The sequence below is a fragment of the Folsomia candida genome, unplaced genomic scaffold (assembly GCF_002217175.1).
Source record: "Folsomia candida strain VU population unplaced genomic scaffold, ASM221717v1 Fcan01_Sc013, whole genome shotgun sequence".
Taxonomy (NCBI): Eukaryota; Metazoa; Arthropoda; class Collembola; order Entomobryomorpha; family Isotomidae; genus Folsomia; species Folsomia candida.
Genome location: NW_019091205.1, coordinates 271,165 through 293,060, shown reverse-complemented (window position 1 = coordinate 293,060; position 21,896 = coordinate 271,165). Strand labels below are relative to the sequence as shown.

Sequence of the window (21,896 nt, the reverse complement as noted above, 5' to 3'; positions counted from 1 at the left end):
ATCCCTAAACCCTCCTGTACATTCCTAATTACCGTCACTAAAAAATAATTTTTTAGTAAAAATGTATTTATAAGTAAATATGTAAATGGTATGCAAAATTTACATGTAAATTTATTTAAGTAACAACGTGTGCATATATGTACATACTATCCTCGTATTTAGGCGTGTCACCTCATTTGTATAAATCTCAATAGCCCATTTTCGGCGATACGGGCTTTCCATGTTGAGTAAACTCTAGAGGTGAGTCGGGCCTAAGATTTTCAAAGCCCGGCCCGCCCAAGCCCGACCCGCCCAAGCCCGACCCGCCCAAGCCCTATTCAAAGCCCAACTCAAAAGCCCGGGCCCGCCCAAGTTCAGATTTCTAAAAGCCCGAGCCCGCCCAAGCCCTATAGGGCTTGGCGTTGAGAAAGCCCGCCCAGGCCCGAGCCCATCGGGCTTTGAGCCCGGGCCCATAGGGCTTAATCGGGCTTTTTTGTTATGGCGTGACAAATTATTTATACAATTAAAAATACAATTTGTAGAGCGTTCTAAATTACGCATTGATGAAACACGAATTGATAAATGAAAAAGTTCAAATTATTTAACAAACACATTTTAAAGGTTTAGTATTCAATAAATTATTCTCACAGGGTACAAAAATAAATAAACCCAAAACTGTTGGTGTCAATGAGGTTTAGTAAACAAAAAACGTAGTTTTTATGAACGAATGTCAGGTTGGACAAACTACTGCCACTAATCCTAAGTTCAGTGCGACTGGCGGTCAACGTTAAACCGGTGCTTTAAAACACTCTCTCATCACTAGCTTGTGATGCGGGGATTGATAATATCCTTGGAGTAATTTTCTGCATCAATGGAAGGTGTGGCGCCACACCAAAATTTCAGGATATGCTGACCTCGCTTGATCCAATAGCCTCACCTTCTTTGCATATGTATCCTCTTGCACAGTAAGCTTATTTTGTATTCTCCGTCCTTTAACACTATAGATGTGCAACCCTGCTAGTAATTTTTTCACACCAATATCAACAATCATTTCCATTCTGAAAATTTTTGATATTGGAATTACTTTTTAATGAAAATCCTATGAGAATACAATAAACCGTAGTAACGTTAGAAGTAGCTCACCCTGTAATAATGATTTGGTTATACTTGCCCCAAAGGTGCAGAAAAACGCAACAAAATAGATACATAATTTTTTTGCACTTATACACCAATGGTGCAGAAAAATCGAACAAAGTAGATCAATAATGTTTATCAATATTGCACCAATGGTGCAGAAAAATTAAACAATATAGCTCAATAATTATTATGCATCGAGGAAAGTCCAAAAATTGTGCATCACTGGTGCAGAATTACCTACCAACGATCATCGCTAATTTTGAAAAATTTATGTCAAAATTGTCTAATAAAATCCGTCGAGTAGTATGCATTATTGGTGCGTTATGCATCAAAGCCCCCAATTTTTTCGCATCATTTGGTGTTTCCGATTGTCAGATACCAACGGTGCTATTAATTTATGAAAAAATGGAGCAGGGAGTTATTAATATGCATCAATTAATGCAAAAAACTCGTCAACAGACAGACGGACGGACGGATAGACGGACGGGCGAGCTAATAATGAATTGTGAATTACAAGTATAAAATACAAATGGTGCGCTTTTGGCCAAACTTTTGACTCTCATATTACTCCTAACTCCAAGAAAAATATTAGTCGGGCTTTTGAGTAAAGCCCGAGCCCGACTCAAGAAAAGCCCGCCCAGGCCCGACCCGACTCATGGGCTCAACTTAAAAGCCCGGGCCCGCCCAAGCCCTACTCAAGTAAAGCCCGCCCAGGCCCGGCCCGACTCAAAGGCCAAACTCAAAAGCCCGGCCCGCCCAAAGCCCGATGGGCCTGGGCGGGCTCGGGCTAGCCCGATTAAAGCCCAAGCCCGACTCACCTCTAGTAAACTCTATGACTCTCACGAATGAGTTAAAATATGCAAATGAGGTGACAGAGCAGAGTACGAGGACAGTACATACTGCAACTTTTCAGCAAGCGGGATTTCTGTCAGATCTTTGTCGATCCAACCTGCCAGCTGCCTTCAAGGTTCTCTTCTTAAAAATCCAAATATCTGTTCTTGTTGAGTAAAAATAATACAATATAAATACAAAATGAAATCGAAATTAGTCACGTTAATTGTGACGATAAGTGTCCTCGTAACTGCGCTCTACTTGGCGAACAAAATCTCCAAGGATATTTTCATTCCAGTATTAAATGAAACGGTAAATTCAAAATTTCTTTCATAATTCATGTTCATATTTAAAATTCATCAGATTTTTGGAAAGTATTGTGGAAGAACGGTGAGTTAACAGGGTTTCGAAAACTAATGAATTTATTACTTCAGGAATTTTAATATGTGTGATTTTGTTAAAGAACTCATTTTCTTTCTCCATTTGTAGGGGTCGTAAAGTTATTGATGGAAATGAATTACGAAATCCTGTAATTACTAATTAGTACACAAATTAAAATCAGACTAGGACTGGACGATATGTATTTTCTTATCTATTTTGTATCTGAGAAAAATATTACTCATTTTGTCAATTAGTTCGTAAGTAAATCACATAGAAATCACATCTTTAAAAGTAGTTTGCAGATATGCTTTTAGGGAATTATCTTTGCAAAATTTCCCAACCCTAATTTTTCTAAAATATTTACATTGTCAAACATTATTCATTAAATTGGCTAAATAATTAATATCATCATATTTTCAATTGCTCTCAAAATTATGCGTACTACAAAATTGTAATGAAAATATAAATCTAAACTAGTGACAATTCCCACGTGACGTCGCGAATTTAATGAATGAAATACATATGTAATCATGATAAAATTTGTCATTGTTCAAGTCTTTATTAAATATATATCAAACTAATTGCGGTGATAAGTTCAAAGTTGATTAAAACGTAACGAACTACATACAAAATCTGTTAATGGAAACCAGTCTAACATTGAAAACCACTCTTATTAAAAAATACCTTTCTCCTCTCACATACTATCAATTTACTAGAAAAGCATTATTCCATGATTACGATACACACCTCCCTTCAACTCAACGGGTGCACCACTGGCCTCGAAAATGGGACGCACGACGTCCAGAACTTGAGGGATCTGAATTTATTTTTTACAAAACCGATCATAGAAAAAATTAGCTCGTGAAAATTAGTTTACTAAAATAAAGTACATACCACTCTCCCCGATATTTCGACCTATTGCAGTCCTCTACTGTATAAAATGATGTCTTGACAGCAAGCAGAAAGTGCGTCCTGTTTGATATAAGTGTTCTCGAAGTTGACCCTTTTCCCCCCTTAAAAGAGTCACAATTCCGATTAATTATTCACATGCAAATATATATCCACCAATATTTTTGATTACCCTTCCAATTCGCCACATATCTTAGGACTCGAGCCAGCTCGGTGGCGACGCACACATTCCGCACGACAAGCCTGGCTTCTTCTAAATCCCATCGCCGGAACGGTATCATCACCGCAGTGGCCAAATTGCTATTCACGCTCACCGTCACGTCCAGTTTCTTAACGGCCGGGAATAAATGAACAATCCGTTCCACATCTTGCAGGTTAATCCGGTAGTTCCCGGATGTCTGCAGCACGAAAGATTCAACGCGTCGATACTGCTTCCAAAAGTTAAGATGAGTTGATAACTCCACAAATACGTAGTACTGGTCTCGGAGGGTGAGGTTCCTCAATTTTGGGAAATGCTTCTCATCAAAGAATTCCTGGATGTAGACATATCCCGGATTGACCGTGAGAGAAATCAGGTTCGACATGATGGGAACGTCGATATTCCGGATCTAAAGATTTGCATGTAAATAAATTTTAAAATATGCATCAATTATGTACAAAATTCTGGATTAAACTAGTTACTTGATCGCCAGATCTACGAACGTCGAAGCTAAATTCCAACTCGGTCAAGGAATCCTTCACGGGGGTCAACATCGTGGTCACGGTGCAATCCACGATGTCGAAGTTACGGCAGGACATGTGATTACAATTTTCGTAACAAAACTTCAAAACTTTTAGATTCTTGCACCCCTCCAAACTTGGACAGAAGGAGGCCGTGACATCCAAAGAGGTCAAGTTGGGTGCAGAATCGATCCAGACTTGGAGCACGGGTTGAAACGTGTGAACCCCGCGTCCCCATTTGCGAATATTTGAAGGAATTTCAAACTTCAGGGAGGTCAAGTTTTTTTGAATTGGCAGTTTTACAATGGCTTGAATTTGAGCATTGTTCACATTCCAGTTTGTCGAATATACGTAGAGGGAAATTTGTTGAATTTGCGTAGCTTTCAGGGTCCTCAAACCATCAAGGAATGCGATGGCGAGTTTTTTCAGCGTGGTGTAAAATTTTATTTCTCTCGTGACTTGCGACAAGTTGAAGGAGAGCTCAGTAAAAATTTGGGTGATGACGTCATCCGTCCTCTTGGCAGGGACGGAGGGGTGGAATCTGTCTCGGATGATGAGACTTCGAGTCAGCTTGTCGTGCACAGGGGTCGCCAAGTGTAACGTTGTCCCTTTGAGCTGGAAAATCTTATTGATGTCGAGAAATGCCCGCTTTCCCAATAAACTGGCCCCGACGTCGGCCCACTCGCGACACACGAGTCGTGCTGCTTTCAGATCGGAGTTGTTCAACTGGGCGAATACGACGTCAAGAACCTGGTGGAAATTTAGAATTTCTTTAAAATAAAAGAAGAAAGTTTTTTAGAAATTTTGATGACTTACCAACGGGTTCCGTAAAGCTTTCGACGTGGCGCTGTTGTTATTCTCGGCAGAATTGGGAGGAACGTCCTGTGTGCCTGGAATTAAGAAAGGAAAATTAATATCTTTTATTTTAAAAACACTGTATGTTAATTTTTAATGATGATATATTAATGAAAATAAAATGCACCACTTACTCAAATTTTGAAGACTGATTCCTTGTCGGGTCGACGACGCTGATCGCAGCTTCATATTGTTTTAATTTTTGTCTATAAATAAATTTCCAAGTACGAATTATTTGTGAATTTCCCATGTGATAAAAAACAAGGAATGAAGCTCTCTAATTTAAAATACAAAATACAAGAGTTTATTTTTATAAAGTAAATTTCGGAATTCACTCACCTTTTTGTAATCTTTGGATCGAATCAAACTTGCAGATTTGTGAAGAGAAATTAGTTTCAAGGAGGATTAAAATTGCGAATTAATTGGCGACTAACAAATTATTTACCTGAGCTGCTGATTTCTGCTGCTGTTTGTGAATACGAACTACACGCGAATCGGGCGGGGTACTCTGAGATGACAAGTGCATGCATTTCATACACCGATCATAAAGTAATGGGGAATACGCAATAACGCAGTACGCAAATTGCATTCATAATTTGCAAAATTTCATTAAACTGTGACAATAATTTGAACTTATCGCATTTGTAGTAAAGCTGAAATCGTCCTGACGCTAAAGCTGTTGTTTAATGTAATTTCTAATGAAGTTTAAGAATGAGATGATAAAAGTGTTACATGAAATCATGTAACAAAATCATGGAACATTTAATATTCAAATCTTTGAATATTAAATGTTCATTTATAGGGATCGTAAAGTTATTGATGCAAACAGGAAATGAATGACGAAATTGTGAGATTAGTACAAAAATTAAAATCAGACTGAGACTGGACGATATGTATTTTCTTATCCATTCTGTATCTGAGATAAATATTACTCATTTTGTCAATTAGTGCGTAAGTAAATCACACAGAGTAAGACATCTTAAAAACTTTACAGAGAAACTTTTAGCCAATTATTTTTGCAAATTTTCCCAACCCTAATTTTTCTAAAATATTTACATACGTCAAATATTATTCATTAAATTGGCTACATAATTAATATCGTCATATTTTCAATTGCTCTCAAAATTATGCGCACTACAAAATTGTAATGAACATGTAAATCTAAATAATTGACAATTCCTGTGGCGAATTTAATGAATGAAATACATAATCATGTTAAAATTTGTCATTCTTCAAGTCTTTATTAAATATATATCAAACCAATTGCGGTGATAAGGTCAAAGTTGATTAAAACTATATACGAAATCTGTTAATGAAAACCAGTCTAATTACTGATCAATCACCTGTCTCCTCCTACATACCATCAATTTACTAGTAAAGTATTCCATGCTTCCGATACACACCTCCCTTCAACTCAACGGGTACCCCACCGGCCTCGAAAATTGGGCGCACGACTTCAAGCACCTCCGGGATCTGAATTTATTTTTTACAAAACAAAACCAACTATAGGAAAAATATGGTTATGAAAATTTACCAAAGTACGTACCACCCTCCCCGATATTTCCACCTTTTGCAGTCCTCTACTGTACAAGATAATGTCTTGACAGCAAGCAGCAATGGCGTCCTGTTTGATGTAAGTGTTCTCGAAGTTGACCCTTTTAACGCCTAAAAAATCAAAATTCCGATTAATTATTCACATGCAAATATTATATTCACCAATATTTTTGATTACCCTTCCAATTCGCGACATGTTTTAGAACTCGAGCCATCTCGGAAGCGACGCACACGTTCCGCACGACAAGCCTGGCTTCTTCCAGATCCCACAGATGGAACGGGGACATCACCTCGGGGGCCAAATTGCTATTTATGCTCACGGTCGCGTCGAGTTTCTTAACAGCGGGGAATAAATGAACAATCTGTTCCCCATGCTGCAAGTTAATCCGGTAGTTTCCGGATATCTGAAGCACGAAGAATTGAACGCCGCGATGCTGTCTCCAAAAATTAAGATGAGTGGATAAGTCGGCAAATACGTAGTACTGGTCTCGGAGGGTGAGGTTCCTCAATTTTGGGATGTGCTTTTCATCAAAGAATTCCCGGATGTACACATATCCTGGATTGACCGTGAGCGAAATCAAGTTCGACATAATGGGAACATCAAGATTCCGGACCTGCAAGATTTCCATTTACTAAATAAATTGTAAAATATGAATGAAGTATGCACAAAATAAAATTGTAATTACTTGGTCGCCAATTTGAGATTTATGAACGTCATAACTTAATTCTAGTTCGATCAAAGAATCCCTCACGGGAGTCAACATCGTGGTCACAGTGGTAGTGGCCACGTCGAAGTTACGACAGGCTCCGTGGTTACAATTCTCAAAACAAAACTTCAAAACTTTGAGATTCTTGCACCCCTCCAAGTTAGGACAGAAGGAGGCCGTGACGTCCAGCGAGGTCAAGTTGGGTGCAGAATCGATCAAGACCTGGAGTACGGGTTGAAATGTGTGAATTCCAGACCCCCATTTCCGAGTGTCTGCAGGAATTTCAAACTTCATGGAGGTCAGGTTTTGTTGAACGGGCAATTTTTGAAGGGATTGAATTCGAGCCTTGTTCACATTCCAGTTTGTCGAATGGATGTAAATGGAAATGTGTTGAAGTTGGGTCGATTTCAGGGTCCTCAAACCATTTAGAAATGCAATCGCAAGTTTTTTCAGCGTGATGTAGAATTCTATGTCCCTCGTGACTTCTGACAAGTTGAAGGAGAGCTCGGTAAAAATGTTGGTGATAACGTCATCAGTCCTATTCGCAGGGACGGAGGGATCGAATTTCTCCTTGATGACGAGCTTTCGGGTCAGCTTTTCGTGCACAGGGGTCGCCAGGTGTAAAGTTGTCCCTTTGAGCTGGAAAATCTTATTGATGTCGAGAAAGGCCCGCTTTCCCAATAAACTGGCGCCGACGTCGCCCCACTCGCGACAGACGAGTCTTGCGACCTTCAAATCAGAGTTGTTCAACTGGGCGAATACAACGTCAAGAACCTAGTGGAAATTTAGAATTTCTTTTCAATAAGGGAAAAACGTTTAAGTTTTTAGAAATCTTGATGACTTACCAACGGGTTCCGTAAAGCTTTCGACGTGGCGCTGTTATTGTCGGCAACTTGGGTGTCTGGTAGATTAAAAGAGGAAAATAAACATATCTTTTAATTAAAAAATAACTCCGTGTGAATTTTAAATGATGATATTAAACTAATATTATTAATGAAAATCAAATCCACCCCTTACCCAAATTTGGAAGACTGGTTACCCTTCGGGCTGAGGAGCGCAACTTCATCCTGGCTATAAATAAACTGCAAGTACAAATTATTAGTAAAGGTTTGTATTTGCAAATTTGCTATAATAAAAGCAAAAAGAAGAAACTTTCAAATTTAAAATACAAAATACACGCGTTCATTGTTACTTTAAAGTGAAGTTAAAAGTTCGCCTACCTTTTGTTATCTTTGAATTAAATCAAACTCACAGATTTGCTACAGAAATTTGAAATTGTCAGGTGGAATAAATAAAATTACGAATTGGTTGGCAACCGATGAATTAAATACGTGCTGGTGATTCTGATTGTGAAATATACGCGAATACGTTTTGGGGTACTTTCAGATGACGATGGCATGCATATGTTTATTTGTCAAAGTAAATTGATGAAAAAATTGCACAAATTTTTTTGTGCAATTGAAAAAAAATGAAAAAATTTGTGCAATTTTTTCACAATTTGTAAACATATAAAAACCATGCGAGAAATGTTATCATGAAAATAAAATGATTTTCATAAAAAATCGTGGCAGGATTTTTTGTATATATTTTATTTTTTCATGAAAATAAAACTGCATGGGTGGGAAACCTAAATCTTGCCATTGGTGGTGGTGGCGGCGGCGGAAGAATTTTAAGTTGTGACGTGACGACAAAACAGGTGGCACAAATTGCACGTATATTTACTGTATTTTATTTTATTTAAAAGCGAAAAGTATATTCTGTACTTGAAGAAAATTATTTATTAACATAAACACTTCTGTACTTTGTTTAATTCATAGTAATTCATAATTGCTAATCAAGCCTTCCACAAAACTTACGGGTAACATTTTTCAGCCAAATGAGTAATTACTATTTCGTATTTTATAAATGTAAATACATGTTTCTTTTAAATTTTAAATTGTTTGTACAGGATAATACTCACCACAAACGGTTCGAAAGTCCAGTCGTCAAAATTGAGGATTTAGGTAAATATTTACGTGATTCAAGTTTTAATTTATTACTGCTTGCATATTTGTCAGTTTGGATTTCTAATTAAAATTTCTAGTTAAAATTCTATTTTCAGCTATGAAACCAATCACCAATAACAGGACGACGTCAGAAGTTGTCGATCTTAGTCGAACAAATCGACACAATATGACGTTGCGGTCGAGAGAGGGGAGCAGTTATGTATCTTTTAGTAAGTGCGGAATAAATATAAATACTACTCTAAACTTTTGAGTGGAATGGGAGAAATTTAATTGTGTAGTTAAAAAGATTATTCCTGCTTAATTCCAGGCTCGGAAAAAGCACGACGACACAACTCTGACGCCATGACGAAAGCCTTACAGAATCCGTTGGTTAGTCACTTATAATCTAAACAAAAAAACTTGTGCTTTAATAATTTCGAAATTTTCTCCAGATTCTCGACATTATATTCGCCCAACTTAATCTCAATGACTTGAAGTCATCCCGCCTCGTCTGCCGCGACTGGGCCGACGTCGGTGCCCCTCTCCTCGTAAAACGGTCCCGTCTCCTCGCCAACTTTCTTTACCGTGTCGAAAACTCTAAGTTACGCCAGGGGATCGTGACCCCCCTGAGTGACGAGCTCCTCCGCCATCTCGTCATCTCCGATAAATTCGACCCGTCCGTCCCGAAAGGGAAACAGGCCTCCGTGATCACCAAAGTGTTCACCGACGTTGCCAACGTGTCCCGCTCCACTCGCCAAGTTACGCTTTCCGTCACCCAGCCGAAACTTGTCCTCGCCTTTTTCAAAGGGATACGATCCCTCAAGTCGACAAACATCCAGCACGTGTCCATAACTTCGGTCGACATCGCCGCCAAACGCGCCATCGTGGACAACATTCCGAGCTTTCTGACACGTCTCAAACTCCCATTTCAAGCTGGTTTGACCTCTCTGCAGTTCAAAGTTTTTGGATACATTGGCGGAATAAAGTATGCCTTGCACGCGTTTGAGCCCCTGTTCCAAACTTTGATCGACTCCGCACCGAATCTGGCCAGGCTGGACGTTTCTGGAGCCTTCTATCCGAATTTGGAGGCGTGCAAGAACCTCAAAGTGCTAAAATTTGTGTTCGAAAAGTGTGCCCATGACACGTGTCAGGTCAGGTTGACCGGTGTGACGAGAATGCTGACTCAGGTTAAGGATTCCGTGGTCGAGCTGGACTTGGCCTACAGAGCTGCTAAAGCTGAAAGGATACAGAGGGTAAAAAAATCACAATTTTTAGAAACGCTATTCGATATTAGTGGTTTGGCAAACTTCCTAACTCTGGTTTTACATTTTCTTGAAAACCGAGGAAAAATTATTTCAGAAGAATTAATTGTTACAATGGTAAATATTGACAGGCTTCAAAACAATTCTTATAAAAAATCTTACACCGAGTTTCAAGTGTTTTTTTTGTGAAATTTGAAACCTTACTCGATAAAAACTAATCCTATCTATGCAAATTTCCCAGGTACGGAACAATGCTGATCACATGATGTCGAAACTCGTCACGCTCAATATCCACGGCGCATTTGCGTACCCTATTAGCAACTTTTTTGACGAGGTCCACCTCCCCCAACTGAAAAACGTCTCGTTCAACGAACAGATTAAGGGGTGCGAGCTGCGCGCCTTTCTGAAGTTGTGGGGGCCACACGAAGGTGTTCAATCTCTCTCGGTAAATTTGGGTTATCGCTGGATGAAGGACCGCTTTGCGAAGAAAATGGTGCGAAAGTTCCCATCCGTCAAGAAATTCGAGTTATCAACGGACCTCTGCAAGAATAAGTACGTCCCCCAGCTGAACGAAATGATGGAGCCGTTCAAAACGTGGGATTTGGAGGAGTCCAACGTGGTCATAAACTTGGTGGATGAATGTTCCGTTTTGGTCGCGGTGCTGAAAAATATGGCGGTTTGGAAAGGTATGTAGAAAATTTCCGTGGGTGAAAAATTAAGGAAGATTTTATTTAGTCATTTAAAATTTGTAATTAATGATTTAGGTGCTAAAAACGTCCACTTTGAGGAGGTTGGGTTACGTGAGGACGATTTGTCTGGTTCAATTCAAGACGTAATCGCGCATGGGAGAGGATTTAAGAGTGTGGAAATCTCGGGGGTTGAGGTATGTAAATATATTTATCGAAAAAATGGCATGCATTATGTAAATAATAATTTTTTAACCTGGTTTTTAGGATCCGGCAATCGTGGAGAAAATGCAAGCCATCTTTAAAGAGAGTGGTGCCCCAATTCATTTCATGGAAAGCTACTAAATTAGTTAATTATGTAGTATAGTTATCAAATTAAGGAAGTTAATAATTAATTTTGGAGTAGCACTTAGGTTTAAATTGAAGGAAATGTATGTGCAGACGCGTAAAATTAGTTTCCAGATTTCAGATAACGTCGTCATTAATAGTTTGTATTTTTATACCTTGATAGCTTCTTTACTACGTATGCTCAACTTTCGAGCGTTATCGTGAGTCGATTTCGATTCAAAATTTTCCTCACGTTAAACCTGTTGAATTCAATTTCTAATAAAATTAGGAATATTTATGATATGTATTAAATAATTTTAATATTAAATTAAATGTATTCCATACGTATCTATTTATCTGCATAGGTTAATCAAATTGTAAAAGTGAGAATAGCCAATATAATGTCATGTTTTATTAAATTGTTTTTTAATGTTATTAGAATATCTGAAAATACTCAACAATTTTATTTTAAATAGAATAAGCGAACAAATAATATTTAAATCTTTGAGCTCAGAATTTCCAGTAAATTTCAGAAACTTTATAGACAAATAAAAATTTATAATGTTGTATTTCCGGGTACGAGAGACAATCGGTACGGTAACACGCGACCGGGTAAATATTACCTATATTCACCGTGCATTTGAACTAAATTATCGTATTAAATGTATGCATCCATAAAATATGAATTTACTAAAGCGTGGGAAATCTACAATTTTCCTACCTTACTTAGAGTAACCCTCATTAACTAATATGAGTCTGGATATGTATGTAAATATGCTGCTAGCAAATGCGATTACGTTAATGGAAATACACAGTTCACTATATACATATTTATTCACAAAACTTATGATTTGTTTAACACTCGAATATGCAGCATGTAGCAAATATGTAGAGGTAATGTAGAGGTATTATGTAGTAAATATGTGTAGGTTTAAACTAGAGATCATTAGCAATAAAGATCTTGACCACTTGTTCATTTGTTTGTCAATCTCTACCCATCATGTGGTTCAAGATGAGTAGGGATTAATAAATAAATAACCGGACACTGCTAATTACAGTAAAGTGAAACTTTACGCCAATAAATACATATCAGTATTTCTGATAATGTTGCGACCGCGGAAGCGTGGGGACAAAAAGGGACAGTGTCCCCAGGATTATGTACACGTAAATCCATGCAATTAGTTTTGCCTTGGGACATCCATAAATTATGTCACGCAAAAATCGCGAATTTCTGGACTCCTCCCCTTCCTACTTATCATGTGTAGCATAAATAGGCACGATATCATTGGAGCCTTAGACTCCCTTTTTGCGTTACGTAATTTATGGACGGCCCATTAGTGAATACACTTATGAACCATGTCCACAAATTGGCAGTTAAATTTTAATGCATGATGCATGCTACATAAATAAGTGAAACCTTCGGCAAAGTAAGCATGGAAATAGTTGCTGTGAATTATACCACAAATTTTTTATGATATAACACGTTTTTCTGGGCAAAACTACACATACAACAATGCTCATGAAATTTATTTATTTAAATAAATCCGTGAGCAAGAATTATTTGCATTATTCCTCATTCATACATTCAATCGTGAAGCTCATACATATTTTTTGGAACGATTTTTGCAAAATGGGGAAAAAGATTTATTTTCAATTTTCCTTAATTTCATTTCTACTACTTTTTGTCCCGATTTCCTTGCAAATTTCGCTTGAGGAGTTTACAACCTTGAGTCGTAGCCAGAAAGCAGCACTGGATCAGGTACGTAAATACTTTGCATTTGTGATAATGCATGAATACACTGAGTGTACTGATATCATAACAGATTATCTTTTTGTGCATATGTACATATGCAAAAAAAACATTTAGGAACTTGCCAAGTAATTTAGCGAAAAACAAAATGCACCGTGCATTATGTACGTATAAATTTAGATTTTGCTATGGGCAAACTTGTTTATGAAGAAATATTTATTCATGCAGGTGGAAGTTAATGTGATATAAGCTGGATAGATGTTTAATTAATTAAGAAAATGCGATTATATCTAGCCCATAAATTTTGAGTATTTATAATTTCAAGCTAAATTGTTTTAATTTGCAGTTTCGAAGTGCAGTTCAATTCAAACTTCCACACCAATACATGACGAAAGATGTCTACTTAATACGGTGGTTGAGAGGTGAGCTTATTAAAGTTTTACGAAGATCAGAATTACATATAAATACGTACATATGCAAATTAGGAGATTCCAAGATTACGTATTTATGTATGTATAACTGAATACAGACATTCTTCCTTATATGTACAAACTCTTAAAAAACATGACAGAGCAAAACTTTGACGTTTCTGGAGCAACCAGTCGTATTTTGAAAGTAATTTCCGCAAATGATCAGTAATCCAAATGCGTCGTAAATATGACATATTTAGAAAAAATTCATAATTTTTCCTCAAGGATGTCCAGTGGCGAGAAGACAACGACATTGACCACATTTTGCAAGAAGACTGGTCCGATTTCGACCGCGAGTATCGAGTTCTCATTGAAGGCTGTGATAAAACGGGACGACCCGTCATTTCAATTCCGGTCGGAGATTGGGACCTGCGCCGTGCCATCGTCGCCGGGCAGTCGGAGCGTCTCAAGAGATATTTCAGCAAACTGTTCGAAGAGGCGTCCACGTTGACGAGAAAGTTTCAAGAAAATGGACAAAATGCGACGCAAGGAACGATCATTTTCGACATGGGAAATTTCAATTTAATTCAACAGGGATGTTTACGATGTATGTAAGATTTGTGGTCGTGCAAAAAAATTAGTATAATGCAAAAATTGGATATCAGCAAATTTTATGCATTATTTTCAGGTATACCGATATTTTTCCACATTTTGGCCGTTTATGAGCAGCATTATCCATATTTCGCACATAAGGTTATCTCTGTAAACAGTATGTACCAAATTATGCAAATTATTAAATTATGTTCCAGATTATTGCAATTGATCAGGTTATACGTATTAAAACACGAAATAATTTTAACCCACAGCTCCAGAATTTGCACTCCCAATTTACAACATGTTTAAAGGTATCTTGTCCAAACATGTGACCGAAGTGTTACACATTTTTGGCAGAAACAAGAAAAAGTGGCAGCAATTTTTGCTCGAGGAAATTGATGCGTCCCAACTTTCGAAAAATTTGGGTGGAAAAAATTTAGAAGCTTTGGATTACGCGGATTTGAGGGGTGTAAATATTTCGCGGTACATTTGTGCAGAAATGGACTTCCTTCGTCATTGATGTAAATTACAAATTTATTAAAATGTTTATACGCACTTGTATGAAATCAGTTAATGGAAAACATTTAAAAAGTTTAACATTGTAAATATACACTAATTGCTCATCAATTTTCTCTTTCGAAGACCTACTAAAAATTTAATTACGTCTCACACCTCCGTTAAATTGGATGGGTGCACCACTTGCTTCAAAAATTGGTCGCATGACTTCCACAATTTCCGGCTTCTGAAAGAATTTATCATAAAATTGGATATAGGAAAAATTAAATCATTAAATTGTTTTATTAAAGTACTTACCACTACCCCTGAGATTTCCACGTGTTTAAATCCTCTACTGTGCAAAAGTATATCTTGAATGTTGGCTGAAAAGTCGTCCCGATTAATCCAAGCGTGTTCGAAGTGAACCATTTTTACGCCTAAAATGAAATAACCGGAAGCTTAGTTCATTTTCATAGCTAGATTAATTCCCTCCATATTTTTATACCCTTCCAAATCGCCATATCTCTTAGGACTCCAACCACCGTGGAGGCCAAGCACGCTTGCCACAGGACAAGCTTGGTCTCTTCCAGATCCCACAGATTTAACGGTGTCATCACGTCGTTGACAAAGTTGCCATATGCGATCAACGTCAAATCAAGCTTCTTCACGGCCGGGAATAATTGAACAACCTTTTCTCCACATTCCGACATGATCCGATAATTACAGCGTGTCGTAAGTGCCAAAGATTGAACTCCTCGGTGTTGCTTCCATAGGTCAAGATGAGTTGATAAATCGGCTAATCCGCAGTACTGGTCTTTGAGGGAGAGGTTGTTCAATTTTGGGAAATGCTCTTCGTCAAAGAAATCCTGAATGTGCTTATACTCCGCGTTGACCGTGAGCGAAATAAGGTTCGACATAACGGGAACGTCAAGATTCTGGCCCTGTGAGATTTGCATGTAAATAAATTGTAAAATATATACGTATGAATAATTATGTATAAAGTTGTAGATAAAATTAATTACTTGATCACGAGATCTATGAGCGTTGACGCTCAATTCCAACTCGATCAACGAATCCTTCACGGGAGCCAACATCACTGTCAACGAGGCGACCCCGAAGGCAGGACAGTCCTCGTGTTGACAATTTGCGAAGTCAAATTTCAAGACTTTGAGATTCTTGCACCCCTCCAAACTCGGGCAGAAGAAGGCCGTGACGTCCAAAGAGGTCAAATTGGGGGCAGAATCGATCAATACTTGGAGCAGGTGTTGAAAAGCGTGAATTCCGGACCCCCATCGCTCACTGCGCGAAGGATTCTGGAATTTGAGTGAAGTCAGGTGGTGTTGAAGGGGTAGTTTTTCAAACGCTTGACGGCCTTCATCTTCATCCAGGAGTGGATACCTGGGCCTGATGACGATGGAAATGTGTCGGATCTGTGTAGACTTCAGGGCACGCAAACCATCAAGAAATGTGAACCCAAGTTTAGTCGTGGACACGTAAAATTTGATTTCTCGAGTGACTTGTGACAGGTTGAAGGAGAGATCGGAGAAAACTTTGGTGATAACGTCTTCAGTCCTATTGACCGGGGTGTCGTATTTGTCCCGGATGACGAGGCTTCGAGTCAGCTTGCCGTGTACAGGGTTCGCCTCGAATGAGGGCCTGGACCTGGACCCTTTGACCCGGAAGAGCTTGTTGATGTCGAGAAAGGCTCGCTTTCCTAATAAACTGGCGCCGACGTCGGCCCACTCGCGACATACGAAACGAGCCATTTTCAAGTCGGACAGCTTCGAAATGTGGTCGGGCGAAGATGGCGTCGAGAACCTGGCAAAAATTTAGAATTTCTTTTACATAGGTCAAGAAAGTTTAAATTTTACAATTTCTTTTAAATAGGTCAAGAATGTTGAAATTTTAGAAATTTTTAGGACTCACCAACGGGTTCATTAAAGCTTTTGATGTGGCGCTGTTATTCTCGGCAGAGTTGGAAGAAAGTTTTGTGCCTGGTATTAAAGAAGGTGGAAAGGAAAATTTATATCTTTTATTTAGAAAAAGGTGCTTTCAAATTAAAAATTACGGAACATAACATGCATCACTTACTCAAATTTGGAACACTGGTTCCCTGCCGTGATGATGACCGCAACATCATCCTAGTAAATTTGTGTCTAAATAAATTTCAAAGTACAAATTATTACTAAATGTGCAAATTTGATGTAATAAACACCTAAGCAGGAATTCCAAGGCTGATATTTGGGGCAATATGCTGTCGACATGGTCAAAAACTGTTGAATAAGTATTTTGAAGAGTAGAGAAGTATTTGTTATGAATTTCAGCTCTCTAGCTCCATGTCAAAATTTCGACATGTCGACATCGTTCCCTTACGACATGGGCTAATTTCACTTGCGACCGACTTTTCCTGCCTAGCTGAAGCTAGATATCAATTTTCGCTGCTCTGCGTCATGTTGAATTTCATCCGTTTTGGACAATTTCGACATGATTATTTTCAATGTTCCCGGGCTAATATCTTGGGAAGGGGCAGATTTCAGATCTCCGTTTTTCATCGAGCAAGTGGATCTCACCTAGGACTACCATTAACTACTATTTTTGGAGTTTGGTATCTGCCCCATTCGTAGAACCACGCCCCTGAAGTCGGCGTTTTTTGCCTGTCGCCGAGGTTCCCAGGCTCATAACTTTTTTGTTTATGGACGGATTTGGATGAAATTTTTATGGTAGGTCGACAATCGTATGGACTACAATTTTAAATATGGCGATTGAGTCTAACTCCACTAGGAAAAAACCACACCCAAAGTGGGTGTGGTTCGCCGAATTTTTTATGAGCAGTCCTTCGACCCCTCAGAGCTCGGATAATGCAAAAATATCTCCGAAAAAGTGCTCCTGGAATTTTGAGCGATAATTTGGACATATTTCCCATAGTGCGATACTTTTACCACCAACCAATCAGTGTATTAAATTAAATACGTGCCATCTCAAAGTACCCCGTCCGATTTAAGCGTATTCGGCATCAGATTAAGGCTACCGTGGATCACGCTTTGGCACGTTAATCTGTCCCTGCACTTATTTAATGTCTTTAAATGCAATTTTTAAAATTGAATCAATTCCATAAGTTTTGAGAAAAACACAAATTCTTGATATGTTAATCTAAATCTAATTTTTTGTAATACATACAAACCAGCCGATTTTAAAAAAAGAGCCAATGTGCTATTTTTCACAGTATGTAAATTTCCTCAAAAATGTATTTGCTCATTTTTTCCCCAATTCCTTCACCAAAAGATGGAGCAAAAACTCTAGTTCATTTTTACTTTACAACAAAGTAATTTCATTTTAGCTGTCCCTCCGAGATATTCGAATTCAAAGTTTTTCCAACTTTTCCAAGGCTTACTTACGTTACTGTTACACACACTGGCCGCGGAGGCTTGGGGTCAGAGGCGTAATGTCCCCGTCATATAAATGAAATACCCACAGCCTCCGCAGTCACTGATTACATACATAGATAGGCACATACATAAATTCACACGCAATTATTTTTTTCTTCAGTGTATATATGAATCTTATCCTTAATCATAGGAACTGGCCAACATTAACCTTTCAACTATGTATCCATGCTACATAAGTGAAACGTCCGATTAAGGAAATAAGTAGCTGTAAATGATCAAAGGTTTTTCATTATACTTAATCAGATAAAACATTTGTTCCTGGTTAAAGTACAAAAATACTGATGAAATTAGATATGCATGTGAGAAATAATTAGATTAATTGCAGTATTCAATATTGCACTACAACAGTGGTTCATGAGGACGTGGACTGCGTGGAGCTCTTACTTTTTGGAATAATTTTTGCAAAATGGGGAAAAAGATTTATTTGCAATCTTCCTTAATTTCATTGCTACTACTTTTTGTCTCGATTTCCTTGCAAATATCGCTTGAAGATTTTGCAACTTTGAGTCCTAGCCAGAAAACAGCACTGGACGGTGTGCGGATCTTTGCCCCCCATTAAAAGCTACCCATGAAATGCTACCCATTATATGCTACCCGAGATCATCTGCCCCCCATCATATCCTACCCCACCCATTTTCACTTTCTTCTTGCAAATTAAACCAAAATGGATACCCCGTTTTGCGTCGTAGTGCAACATAAGAGTTACTGTTTATTTACGCAAAATTAGTCAAATAATAAATTCTCAAAAAACGAATCAATACATAAAATCTTGAGGACAAAGTACGTCATAACACTTATTTGAAAATAATGCAAATTTCTCAAATTTTCTCAAAATACGATTGTTTCTTTGGTATTTTGTGGAAAACTCGATGGTAAAAAGTTGCCTTTTTTGGATATTTTTGTTCACAAATTCTGGAATTTTCGCTATACTGACCAATGTTAAAAACCTACAGTGCAGACTTGATATAGCCCGAGTCAGGCCTAGTTGTGATTATCACTCTAATTCGACTTTTTTTGCATGAAATTTTATCGTAAATGCACATGAACATATTAAAAGATATAGTGATATCCACTGGTCACCAGTATTGACCATGACCATAACTTTTTAACGAGCGAATAGTTTTTCCTAAAACTCTCAGAATATTATCCTACTAATATTCGACGTAACATAAGTAAATTCCAGCCACGCGGGTGGCTAGGTTATACTTTTGTTGCTGCACACATATTTACATTCAATCCGACTTTTGCATGACATTTTATCGTAAATGCATTTCAAAAAATTTAAAATTTAGATTGATTTTTCCAATTTAAATTCACATTCTTCTATTTATAATGATTGGCAGGCTATTTAACAAATTCAGCTCGATAATAGAATTTCAAAAAATCGTTATGGGTCGCCCATTAAGGTCCTTCAGATGTATTTTTTCTTATTTTACTTCATATTGTTTCATCAGGAGCTATTACCAACTTGTCTATCAAATTTCAGCTCGATTTGACGAATTTGAAAAATTGGTATGGGTCACCCCATAGTGTCTGTTCAGGTGAAAATGTGTTGAATTTCAATTCATATTCTTCCATTAGGATCCATTAACAACCTCTGTACCAAATTTCAGCTCAATTGTAACCTGTTCAAATGTCATCTTATAAATTTCTGACTCGGGAATGATACAGTTTGTCAATTAATTTCGGACGTATTCCTAAAAACTAACCTAATATAGTCGTCTGCTCTACTGTCACTTTTTAAGTTGAGACTATGTAAAATCTCGTAAAATCAGTCAAATAATAAATTCGTTGCTCCACTGATTTTAACAGATTTTATGTTTTGATTAGTTTTTTGAGAATTTATTGTTCGGCTGATTTTACGAGATTTTATGTATTGATTCGTTTTTTGAGAATTTATTATTTGACTAATTTTGCGTAAATAAACAGTAACTCGTATGTTGCACTACGACGCAAAACGGGGTATCCATGTTGGTTTAATTTGCAAGAAGAAAGTGAAAATGGGTCGGGTAGGATATGATGGGGGGCAGATGATCTCGGGTAGCATATAATGGGTAGCATTTCATGGGTAGCAGATCATCACGGGTAGCATATAATGGGTAGCATTTCATGGGTAGCTTTTAATGGGGGGCAAAGATCTGCAAATCGCACTGGACCAGGTATGTATATATAAATAAATGCAATAAGTTTTATGCAATGTCCCAAATTCCTGGCAAGTATGTACATGTTAGTTTCATGTATTAATAGAAATGATTTCAATATAAATGAAGATATGATATGTACATATTTATGTACAGTGGCCGCAGAAGCCGTGAGGACATCTTAGGAACATTAACATGGTAGGATAAGGGAGGGCGGGGTTTATACATCATGGTCAGATAATGGGGACATTGCCCCTCTGTCCTCACGCTTCTGCGGCCACTGGCTATGAACAACTATATGTAAATACATATGCAGCTGGATAGCAACATATATACCTAATTTATTTAGAACTTGCGATAACATAAGGCATGCGAATTTTAATTGTGTATATATAATTTCAAGCGCAATATTTTAATTTGCATAGTTCCGAAGCGCAGTCGAGTCTAAACTTCCACACCAATACATGAAGAAAGATGTCTACTTAATACGCTGGTTAATATGTATTTTAAGCTAAAAAAAATTCTGAAAATTTAGTTGAAATCGGAATTATTCCAATTTACATATATGAATGAACAAGATGCCTGTGCGTTGCATGCAAAAGTCGAGATTTTCAAATTCTTATTGGCCACATACAATTTTTTGATACTCTTAAAAAATTACAGAACAGAACTTTGACGTGTCCGGAGCAACAAGTCGCATTTTGAAAGTAAGTAATTTCGAATGATAAACAATTCAAATATATAATTTAAAAAAATTAATTTCTGCAATTATGTAGTCAATAATCCAAATATGCAATTTTTCAAAAATTTCAAATTTTTCCTGAAGAACGTTCAGTGGCGAGAAGACAACGATATTGACCACATTTTACAAGAAGACTGGTCCGATTTTGACCGTGAATATCGGGTTTTTGTTGAAGGCTGTGATAAATCGGGGCGACCCGTGTTCTCAATTCTTGTCGGCGACTGGGATATCCGACGAGCCGTCGTGGCCGGTCAGTCGGATCGTCTCAAGAGATATTTCAACAAACTGTTCGAAGAGGCGTCCACTTTGACGAGAAAGTTTCAAGAAAATGGGCAAAATGCGACGCAAGGAATGATCATTTTCGACATGGGAAATTTCAATTTAATTCAACAGGGATGTCTACGATGTATGTAAGATTTATGGCTGTGCAAAAAATTAGACGTGTTTGCAAATTTTATTATTTCAGGTATATCGATATTTTTCTACATTTTGGACGTTTATGGACAACACTACCCATATTTTGCACATCGGCTTGTCTATGTAAAAAGTACGTGCCAAATTATTGCAATTTGGTCATAAATGTCATAAATGTAAAATAAGTACGTATGCAATTTTAACCCACAGCTCCAGAAGTTGCACTCCCAATTTCTAACATCCTTAAAGGTATCTTGTCCAAACATGTTACCGAAGTGTTGCGCGGATTTCAGAGGGCTGAACACGTCTATGTATACTTGTGCGAATATAGATCTCCTCCGTGATTAGAATTTTGAATCGATTTCCGGAAAAACCACCTTTCCGAAAAAAATCCCCAGTGGAAATAATCTCCAGTGCAAAAAAACACCTATGAAAAAAATGATCGTCGATTACAGCGCATGATGTATATAGGAATGTATTCTAGTGTTAAACACTCAAAACTGACACGTGTTTATCTTAGAGATGTGCATAGGGTAGGGTTTACCCTTAAAAAACCCTACCCTGCCCTACC

The 21,896-nt window shown here is 37.7% G+C and overlaps 5 protein-coding genes and 1 long non-coding RNA gene across 9 annotated transcripts; 4 read left to right on the top strand and 2 right to left on the bottom strand.

The window, feature by feature from the left end:
- Positions 1-2,040: 2,040 nt before the first annotated feature.
- LOC110855632 lies at positions 2,041-2,867 on the top strand. Its single transcript, XR_002548484.2, has 2 exons — positions 2,041-2,259; positions 2,437-2,867. It is a non-coding gene; the product is annotated as an uncharacterized LOC110855632 (long non-coding RNA).
- LOC110855630 lies at positions 2,868-5,304 on the bottom strand. The gene is made up of 8 exons (XM_022104041.2): positions 5,258-5,304; positions 5,152-5,179; positions 4,947-5,018; positions 4,774-4,847; positions 3,919-4,707; positions 3,410-3,845; positions 3,223-3,341; positions 2,868-3,145 (listed from the first exon to the last, which is right to left on the bottom strand). The coding sequence occupies exons 3-7, from the start codon at positions 4,999-5,001 to the stop codon at positions 3,244-3,246; spliced, it is 1,452 nt and encodes a 483-aa protein (XP_021959733.1). The 5' UTR covers positions 5,002-5,018; positions 5,152-5,179; positions 5,258-5,304; the 3' UTR covers positions 2,868-3,145; positions 3,223-3,243.
- A 723-nt stretch (positions 5,305-6,027) lies between these two features.
- On the bottom strand, positions 6,028-8,442 carry LOC110855629. The gene is made up of 7 exons (XM_022104039.2): positions 8,294-8,442; positions 8,091-8,155; positions 7,919-7,974; positions 7,053-7,847; positions 6,545-6,980; positions 6,359-6,477; positions 6,028-6,285 (listed from the first exon to the last, which is right to left on the bottom strand). The coding sequence occupies exons 2-7, from the start codon at positions 8,137-8,139 to the stop codon at positions 6,184-6,186; spliced, it is 1,557 nt and encodes a 518-aa protein (XP_021959731.1). The 5' UTR covers positions 8,140-8,155; positions 8,294-8,442; the 3' UTR covers positions 6,028-6,183.
- Positions 8,443-8,741: 299 nt separating this feature from the next.
- LOC110855622 lies at positions 8,742-12,309 on the top strand. 4 transcript variants are annotated; one of them, XM_035856354.1, is made up of 9 exons: positions 8,752-8,769; positions 8,891-8,931; positions 9,022-9,076; positions 9,157-9,288; positions 9,387-9,448; positions 9,511-10,311; positions 10,562-11,006; positions 11,085-11,203; positions 11,274-12,309. In XM_035856354.1, exons 4-9 carry the CDS (start codon positions 9,177-9,179, stop codon positions 11,349-11,351), a joined length of 1,617 nt encoding a protein of 538 aa, XP_035712247.1. In that variant the 5' UTR covers positions 8,752-8,769; positions 8,891-8,931; positions 9,022-9,076; positions 9,157-9,176; the 3' UTR covers positions 11,352-12,309. The 4 variants fall into 4 exon arrangements, with proteins under 4 accessions (XP_035712246.1, XP_021959722.2, XP_035712247.1 ...); XM_035856355.1 differs by having other exon boundaries at positions 8,753-8,769; positions 9,175-9,288; XM_035856353.1 differs by having other exon boundaries at positions 8,742-8,931; positions 9,175-9,288.
- A 661-nt stretch (positions 12,310-12,970) lies between these two features.
- Positions 12,971-14,714, top strand: LOC110855729 (SEC14-like protein 2). Its single transcript, XM_035856351.1, has 6 exons — positions 12,971-13,092; positions 13,430-13,505; positions 13,655-13,698; positions 13,779-14,100; positions 14,182-14,262; positions 14,360-14,714. The coding sequence occupies exons 2-6, from the start codon at positions 13,469-13,471 to the stop codon at positions 14,605-14,607; spliced, it is 732 nt and encodes a 243-aa protein (XP_035712244.1). The 5' UTR covers positions 12,971-13,092; positions 13,430-13,468; the 3' UTR covers positions 14,608-14,714.
- A 5,409-nt stretch (positions 14,715-20,123) lies between these two features.
- Positions 20,124-21,669, top strand: LOC110855769 (patellin-2). The gene is made up of 5 exons (XM_022104160.1): positions 20,124-20,187; positions 20,833-20,876; positions 20,996-21,317; positions 21,378-21,458; positions 21,536-21,669. The coding sequence occupies exons 1-5, from the start codon at positions 20,124-20,126 to the stop codon at positions 21,667-21,669; spliced, it is 645 nt and encodes a 214-aa protein (XP_021959852.1).
- The last annotated feature ends 227 nt before the right edge of the window (positions 21,670-21,896 follow it).

Bases quoted from the DNA above. Each gene is read 5' to 3' on its own strand.
- LOC110855769 (XM_022104160.1), top strand. From the start codon at position 20,124: ATGGGTAGCATTTCATGGGTAGCTTTTAATGGGGGGCAAAGATCTGCA. The intron at 21,318-21,377 runs GTATGTAAGATT...TTATTATTTCAG, and splicing joins TCAACAGGGATGTCTACGAT to GTATATCGATATTTTTCTAC. The intron at 21,459-21,535 runs GTACGTGCCAAA...TTTAACCCACAG, and splicing joins TCGGCTTGTCTATGTAAAAA to CTCCAGAAGTTGCACTCCCA.
- LOC110855622 (XM_035856353.1), top strand. From the start codon at position 9,177: ATGAAACCAATCACCAATAACAGGACGACGTCAGAAGTTGTCGATCTT. The intron at 10,312-10,561 runs GTAAAAAAATCA...CAAATTTCCCAG, and splicing joins AAGCTGAAAGGATACAGAGG to GTACGGAACAATGCTGATCA. The intron at 11,204-11,273 runs GTATGTAAATAT...CCTGGTTTTTAG, and splicing joins TGGAAATCTCGGGGGTTGAG to GATCCGGCAATCGTGGAGAA.
- LOC110855729 (XM_035856351.1), top strand. From the start codon at position 13,469: ATGACGAAAGATGTCTACTTAATACGGTGGTTGAGAG. The intron at 13,699-13,778 runs GTAATTTCCGCA...TTTTTCCTCAAG, and splicing joins CAACCAGTCGTATTTTGAAA to GATGTCCAGTGGCGAGAAGA. The intron at 14,263-14,359 runs GTATGTACCAAA...TTTAACCCACAG, and splicing joins TAAGGTTATCTCTGTAAACA to CTCCAGAATTTGCACTCCCA.
- LOC110855629 (XM_022104039.2), bottom strand. From the start codon at position 8,139: ATGAAGTTGCGCTCCTCAGCCCGAAGGGTAACCAGTCTTCCAAATTTG. The intron at 7,975-8,090 runs GTAAGGGGTGGA...TTAATCTACCAG, and splicing joins AACCAGTCTTCCAAATTTGG to ACACCCAAGTTGCCGACAAT. The intron at 6,478-6,544 runs GTAATCAAAAAT...TTGATTTTTTAG, and splicing joins ACATGTCGCGAATTGGAAGG to GCGTTAAAAGGGTCAACTTC.
- LOC110855630 (XM_022104041.2), bottom strand. From the start codon at position 5,001: ATGAAGCTGCGATCAGCGTCGTCGACCCGACAAGGAATCAGTCTTCAA. The intron at 4,708-4,773 runs GTAAGTCATCAA...AATTTCCACCAG, and splicing joins AAGCTTTACGGAACCCGTTG to GTTCTTGACGTCGTATTCGC. The intron at 3,342-3,409 runs GTAATCAAAAAT...GACTCTTTTAAG, and splicing joins ATATGTGGCGAATTGGAAGG to GGGGGAAAAGGGTCAACTTC.